The sequence below is a fragment of the Syngnathus scovelli genome, chromosome 16 (genome assembly GCF_024217435.2).
Source record: "Syngnathus scovelli strain Florida chromosome 16, RoL_Ssco_1.2, whole genome shotgun sequence".
Taxonomy (NCBI): domain Eukaryota; kingdom Metazoa; phylum Chordata; class Actinopteri; order Syngnathiformes; family Syngnathidae; genus Syngnathus; species Syngnathus scovelli.
In genome coordinates, this window is record NC_090862.1 from 8,233,410 (window position 1) to 8,240,922 (window position 7,513).

The following is a 7,513-nucleotide window of genomic DNA, read 5'->3' on the forward strand; positions in this document are numbered from 1 at the left end:
CATATTGGAGCGGTTAAAATTAACATGCTGACACTGTTTGGCTGCAAAGACAAAAAAGCACACAGCCGACTGCGTTTATTTTATGAAATTTTAATTGTTCAACACCTCGACATGATTACTGAAGCCTCGCTACTACCTGTGTGTGAGAGCAAACCAAACCCATGTTAGCTTCACACACACTGTCCCGCTCATCACCCATGTTGTAATTATGTCCAAGGTTTGCAAAAAAAAGCAAAATACAAATACAAAAGAGTCCCAAAAGCGCCAAAGTAAGTCCAAGATTTGACCCTCAAACGAGATCCATGAGGATTTCGTCCTCCATAACGCTGGAGACTTGGGGCATCCCGGGTTGGGGTACGGCCCCCCGCTGAGCTCCGGACATCAGCATTTGACCTGTGCGCACACACAAGGACACGCATGAGGCAAGCTGACATCTCACAAGCATAAAAAGAATCTAAGCAGCGAATTACTGAACGAGGCTAACCTGGCATGGGCTGCCTCCACTGCGCCTGCATTTGAGGGCCCGCCCCTGGCGTCGAGTGAACCATCTGCTGGCCGAGTCCCTGGTGCGACATCATCCCGGGCATGTGGGACACGGCCCCCTGCTGTCATGGCGAGGTGACACAGTTGAACCTCCACCAGGCGAAGGCGCTGTACGTCGGGCTGCGTTCTTACCGGCTGCTGCTGGCTGAGGAGGAGGCTGCGCAGTTGCGGGTTGGCCCCTGGGTTGGCCAAGCGCAGGATGGGGCCCTGGGGCGGAGCCTGGCCGCCTTGCGTCACCTGGTTGGGCGGCGCCCCGCTGACTGGCGGCTGCTGGCTGTTGGGCCCGGCGGCTCTCATGCTCATCTGAGGTCAAAGTTCACATCCGTTAGTTTCGCCCGCCGGCTAGGTTTTCACCCTCGCGCGCACTATGAATACGTCACGCGTGCCATGAAAACGTTTGCTAGGAATACATTCATGTGGTTATAGCGTGTTGGCATGCAGCTGCAGAGCAAAATAAGAATGGAACTCAAAGGCTCAACCACTGTTAACATGCATAAAACATGCTAATATGTACACGTTAGACATGTTATGGTACGATTGTGTGAGTATGTTCATTTCAGCGTGAATGTATGAATACCTATGTGTGATAATTATGTGAAAATGTATGATCATGATTGTATCTCAAATCGTATCTCAAATCTTAATTACCCATTGAACAAATGGAAATGCTTTCTATCTGTTCCAGCCAAACCCATAAAAAATGCCATGAGCTTAAATGAAGTAATGAGATAATTAATTGGAATGTAAAGAATGAAATTGTGTTCTTCTGGTTTGTGCAACATCATACATGGAGTCCATGTAAGATTCTCTCACCATGTTGTTCTGTCTCTGCTGCTCCTCCATCATATTAACCTGACTAACAGGGGGCATGCCCACCACCACCGACTGGAAAGGAGCAAGAGGAGGAGGAAGAGGAGAAGAAGTGGCAGAAGGAGGAGGAGGGTGTTGGTGGTGTTTTGGAGAAGAACCAGAGTTCATTATGAGAAGCGAGTAGGGATACATGCACACAAGTCAGAAGCACCAGGCATAGCGTGTGTGTGTCTGTCTGTGCGCATGTGTGAGTGCGTGTTGTTGTTGTTGTAATGGACCTGCTGCTGCACGTTGCCATGGGAAACAGGGATGGGGCCAGGGGGTCGATTGAGGAAGTTCTGGTTGGGCGGAACTTGACCGGGCTGCATCGGACCACCACCGCCGCCCAACTGCCAGAAGAACAACAGCAGCAAAAGTATGAGTAAAGTCATTGTCTTCAAGACACTTCATCACATACTGATGACTGTTTACACTTTTAACACACAAAAACAATGTTTTAATGACACGGACGACTGAAAATGAGGAATTTGACTAAAATGGGCTCAGGAAAATGACAAATGCATGAAAACATTTAAAAATTAGTTGGGTTTTTTTTTTTACGTCTGTGGTTGTCAAGCATGTTTTTTTTTTCATGACAATAGCATGACACACTGCCACCTGCTGGTGTGGAAGTCGAAGCCTTTAGCTGCAGTTTCCAAGGCAAAATTCAACCAGTCTGAATTCGTAATTAAACCTTTTACATTCTGACATTAAAAGGTAATGTGGGAGGAAGTAGCACATTTATGCAAGTTATTCCACAATCTATCAGTTAGTAGTCCTAAAAGTGTCATCGTTTCAACTAACTGAAATCGCTCGAGCGTCACAAATCACGGCGGTATGACGCAAACATGTGAGCAGACATAGCAATCCTTCAAGTGGCGGCCCCGGGACATCAGACGCACTTTCTAGGCAAAAGCATCGCGCATTAAGAGGGGCACGTGGCCCCGTCAAGCTCATCCCGGCGACTTGGTGTAAATTGAAATTTTAATTACGCCTCAAGATTGCTGCTGCTGTGGCGCCCTTTATTAGCGATGCAACACTGAATATGTGATGATACACAAGAGGTGGCGGGAGAGAGAGGGTGGGAGGGAAAAAAAATCATCATTATTGTTTCATGCATTCTGCTGCCTCTAAATGCTCAAGACGCACACGCACTTTGTCCGGATGTAAAATTAGCAGGATGACTAAACAACAAGCATCGCCAACAAGCAATGCAAATAGAATTAGGGTAATATTATAGGGGGAGTTATTTTGCCGTACAGCATAGAGCAGTAAACAGGCCAAGGTAAGATTACATTTGTGCCTAGAGACACGAGCGATCCAACTTTTTCAAGATACGAGCCGTCGCACGGCCCATTTTGGTGGTGTTTTCACCCTTCTAGCAAACACAAATGGTGGAGCAACACAATAACAATTCTCAGAGGCTCATTGTGCAAAAGCAAAATGGCAGACTTCCTTTGCCTTTTCAGGCATAGTCTCTTCACACTTTGTTGTGGATCTATCTACCCACGATAGGGATGCCTGCCAGACTTCAAGTTGCCAAGCAAAACTGGCTTGACTTTCCGGCGAGACGACTGCATCCAAAGAGAGGCAGCAGAAAAAGTGTTTTTGCCTCCATCAGTGAGCTGTGGGGGTGGCTGATGAAGGCGGCTCTGCTCGCGTCCCTGCAGATTGGCACACTGTGTGCGCGGCAGGTCTCATGTAATATATGTGACATCTCCGCTAGCCGCGCTCTATTATTCATGGCAGTCCAACTTTAGCTTTGTCTAATCTTATCATTTTCAACATTGCTCAACTCCAGGATTGGGCTTCACACGTGACCGTTTATTAGGCCCTCAGACCTTGCCTGAAAAGGAAGACGTTGACCATTTTGGTTCAGTCCAGGGCTCCTAAAAACAGAACGTAACCGAGATGAGTCCCCTGAATGTGCCGAAGCCAGACCCTCTCAACTGTCAATCAAAAAGTGTTAATATGATACAGATAGATTGATGCCACTTTATTATGTATCTTTCTTTTGCCTCCATTTGAACTGTGAAAACCAAAAGTGCGCACAAATAGCCGGAGAGGTTGATGTTGGGAGCTTGTGTGGCTGCGCTAACACGAGTGCCATTAGCCTCTTGCGGGGATTCAGCGGAGTGCCCGCGTCGAAGGAAACGCCAATAGCCATGCAGCTTAAACACCAGTCAACTCCCCCGGTGCTCCTTGACGTCAACTCCTCATCACCTTTGTCTTTCTGCTCCAGCGGACGAACATGCCGCCCCCACGCCCCCCGTGAGCACTCACCGCGCGATGACTCTGGATCTGCTTGTGGTTGGTGATGACCTGACGGATGCCGTTGACAAATCCACTCTGGTCATTGGGGATGAGGCCCATGAAGATGCGCTTTTTGGACGAGTAGAGCAACATGAGGACCCGCACCTCGCATGGCGATGTGGTGTGCGGGAAATGGACGCAGCCGGCCTGAAAGCACAAGAAGAAAAGCTTAGCAGCTTGGATGTCTGGGGGAGAAAAAAGTTATTTGATTCTATTTTATGATGCTAAACCAGAAAAAAGATTGTTGTCTTCTCTACACCCGAAAATATATTTGGCAGCACAGCTTGAGACTTACAAAACCATTGGCCATAATGCGGTAAAGGCCTTTGAGCGACTCCATGTCTTTATTGGTGAAGAGAAATTGAACCATTCGAGAGTTCCTGAAGAGCGGCCCCAACGTCGTCTGCAGAGAGAAAGCCAAGTGTGAGCACAAAGGCGGCGCTGGCGTGACAATGAGAAGTAGCTGAAAGTGGCTGACCAAAAGCTGCTGTGGGATCAGCTGCATGATGAGCTTCTGTGGCCACTGGTCCGTGTTGCTGTGGAGACAAAGGCATCAGCGACAAAGCAAAAGTGGCAAAAGACCCACGGCTAAGACCACTCACAGGTTCTCGCCCTGGTTAACTTGCACTTGACACGGTAGGGAGCGTGTCAGATTGGTGGTGGGATCCAAGGAGGCGGCTTTGGGCTTCTGCAAGAGGACGCAAACGTGATCAGCCCGCAGTACAACTCCAACACAGTTTTTTCTTCCAACACCCGCAGATCGGAATCTGCCAAGTCTCGAGGTGAAAGATTTCACGAGATAATTCGACGAGGTGCATTGCCGACACCTTCTATTTTGAGTCAAGGTGAGAAGTCTGCTCATTTTTAGGACGAGTCAATACACAATAATTATTCTCTAAGTCGTTGATGACTTGAAGATGACTTCCACTATTTATAAAACTCAGAGAAAGACATAATTTGCATCCTAACTGTGATGGCGGTGTCGTCGTTAGAATGAATTACCTCCTGCCACTCAAGCACGCCACTCCATGCCACAATCTTGTTGGCCATGCCCTGTTGCTGGCCCATCGGATTGGGATTCCCTTGTGGTGCCTGCACACCCGACTTAAAAAAAAACAACAACACAGATCTAAATATAACTCCATCACTGAGTACACGGGGCTCGGCACAGCTGCTTAAAGGTCGAACCATGTTGGGCTGTCCTGCAGGTGGCACAGGCTGGTTAGGTGCCTGCTGCTGCTGAGTGGGCTGAGGTGGCTGATTTGGCGGTGGCTGGCCGGGCGGCACCGCCGCTTGCTGCTGGTTGGGGGCGCCTGGCGGCTGCGGCATCATGGACTGAGCGGCTGTGGTGACGGTGGAGATGTTGGGCTGGTTGAGCTTCACCCCCGATAGCGACGGAATGGACGGCTGGCCGGCGAACGGCGGCCCCGCGTTGACCATCTCTACGACTGGAGGAGAGAGGTGGGATACGTCGGCGGTAATCATGTTTGCCGTGCAGTTACTTTTTCCCTTGTGCACATACGCACACACGCAGACACAGTCAGTGGGCAACTCACATCGGTTCTTCTGGCCTTTAGCTGCCTCCACAACCATCTGTGCAGCCACCTGAGCAGCAGTCATGGTTGGCGGATTCTATCGGCAGGCAAATTCAAATGGAAGACAAAGCAACGTCAAATATTTTAGCCACGGCAGCCAGACGCAAATCGGCGTGAGTTAAGACGGTCGACGCTGGCCAGGCACCTGGTAAGGATGTGCAGCGCTCATGGGGGGAGGAGCTTGTGGGCCCCCGACCATAGGCTGATTGACAGTCAGCGGCTGAGGCGGCAAGACAGGCTTCATAGGCCCGGGACCTCCGGCCGATGACACTGCGCAACATGGAAAAATGTTTTTGCATGTTGATCACATCACTTTTTTGGCGAAAGTGTAGTGGTGATGAGGAAAAAAGAAGGATCCCAGTCACGAGTGTGACTTACCAGGCAGTGAAATGCCCCTGACCAACACCATGTCTGGGCTATAGTCTGGATGAGGCTCCACAACGCCCCCTACTGGAGACGCCCGTTCAAACAGAGCTCTCAGGGCAGGCAGCTTCCTGGGGGCCACCACCGAGAAGTGGATTCCTCTCTGGAAAGAAGACATCGATGAGAACATCATCTGGCTCGCAAACATCACAAGGGCTCGGGAGAACTCACGTCTCTGATGATCTTGACCAGGTTGTCGGCAGTGCAGCCTGTGTAGCTGACGCTCTCCACGGCCGGAAGCAGATACGGTGGAGAGTTACACAGCAGGACGCACACTTTGTGTGTCTGACCTCTGGTGATGGGAGGAGAAAAGTGACATGGCAGCAGGGAAGTGTTTCTGTTTCATTTATACATTGCATTAATTTCATGTGGCCGCCTATATGTAACCGGACTGTGTGTGAAGAATCTCACATTTGTTCCCGCATCTTCTTGAAGTCGTCAAAGAGCTGCAAGGCTACTGAGAGCCCTTCCGCAATAAGACTACAACTCTCTGCTCCGCCCCCCATGAATCTGGGTGGAAAAGTAGGTGAACACTTGAGATTCCCCACTTGAAACACAGCACGTGCGTAACCAAAAGGTGCACTCACTGGATGCTGTCGATCCAGGAGACAAACTCGAAAGCCGAACTGGTGGGAGCGTGACACTGGACGTACGATTCGGGGGCACAGTCCACCGTGTTGAACACCACCAGGCCGTACTGAGTCCCCCCATACTAGAGGAGGTCGCAGATGATGAAGAAAAAAAAAAGCAGAGGAATCAACACTGTCGTGGTAATGTTGCAAAGCAAGCTGCTAAATGTGAACAGATAATACAGTCGTTCTCACATCGCCTCCAAAGTCTGTTTCCGCTGGGGGTCCTCCATTGAAATACCTGCAGTAACGCATGCATCACATGAACTATCCGCTTCTATACACGAGGCTCTGGAAAATGACATTAACGCTGGCCTTACTCAATAGCTGGAAGTACGTAATTCTTCCTGAGGGATTCAAAGTAAGGCCCCAAATTGGCTGTGCCCTCAATAACAAAGACCACATCAGCCACCTGGTTGCTGCCTGGCTTGGTGGAAGCCTCCATGAGGGACACCATGGACCTACACACAAGACACACCACATTATACATTACAATTCCATTCACAGTAATGATTGTACTTTAAAAATCTGAAGGAAACGCTGGGAATCAACAGTGACGTCACGTCAACAAAAACTTTGGCAACGTTAGCTCTCGCTGTCAACTGTTATGGCAGGCGAAGGGGCTCATAAGCTGTTCTTTAATATTACTTTTTTTCTATAAAACAGTGACAAAGAAGGACAAATAGAAAGCGAAACTACAGCAAGAACCACAATGAAATTTCTTGACTGACAGCAGCCATCATTAGCCAGGCGCCGTTGTTTATAAACTCACGCGAGTCGAACCAAAATGTCCGTCCGTCCCGTCACAACATGGCAACGTTCCGCCACATACACCCAGTTTCAGATGAAGCTTCTGGTGAGCTAAAAAGTGAAGTAAATATTCCAAACGTGTGAATCGGACTTGTCACAGCATGGCTAGTATGAGCGTTTTGTTGTATTTTCACCGGAAGTGGCGGAGGACAAACGTGAAGTGACGTATGGAGCCGTCTTCTTCATCCACTATTAAGATGCGGTATTCTAACTCTGCTGCTATCTAGCGGACATTTTAGTTTCCGCACCCTTTTCTCTCTTTTACAGTGAGCCGCGTCTTCCAATAGATGTCAGCAAATATCTGCAGTAGATCCACAATGGAACAAGAGGCTTTAAGTTCAGCTACTCTTT

General features: G+C 49.1%; 1 protein-coding gene across 2 annotated transcripts; it reads right to left on the reverse strand.

Moving 5' to 3' along the window:
- Window positions 1–74: 74 nt before the first annotated feature.
- On the reverse strand, window positions 75–7,322 carry med25 (mediator complex subunit 25). Of its 2 annotated transcripts, XM_049745351.1 has the most exons (20): window positions 7,125–7,322; window positions 6,673–6,813; window positions 6,548–6,593; window positions 6,311–6,435; window positions 6,135–6,233; window positions 5,895–6,015; window positions 5,679–5,826; window positions 5,446–5,570; window positions 5,262–5,337; window positions 4,894–5,153; window positions 4,708–4,809; window positions 4,308–4,393; window positions 4,184–4,241; window positions 4,001–4,108; window positions 3,676–3,852; window positions 1,632–1,742; window positions 1,357–1,428; window positions 676–846; window positions 485–605; window positions 75–393 (listed from the first exon to the last, which is right to left on the reverse strand). In XM_049745351.1, exons 2-20 carry the CDS (start codon window positions 6,807–6,809, stop codon window positions 290–292), a joined length of 2,247 nt encoding a protein of 748 aa, XP_049601308.1. In that variant the 5' UTR covers window positions 6,810–6,813; window positions 7,125–7,322; the 3' UTR covers window positions 75–289. The 2 variants fall into 2 exon arrangements, with proteins under 2 accessions (XP_049601308.1, XP_049601309.1); XM_049745352.1 differs by lacking the exon at window positions 1,357–1,428.
- Window positions 7,323–7,513: the final 191 nt, after the last annotated feature.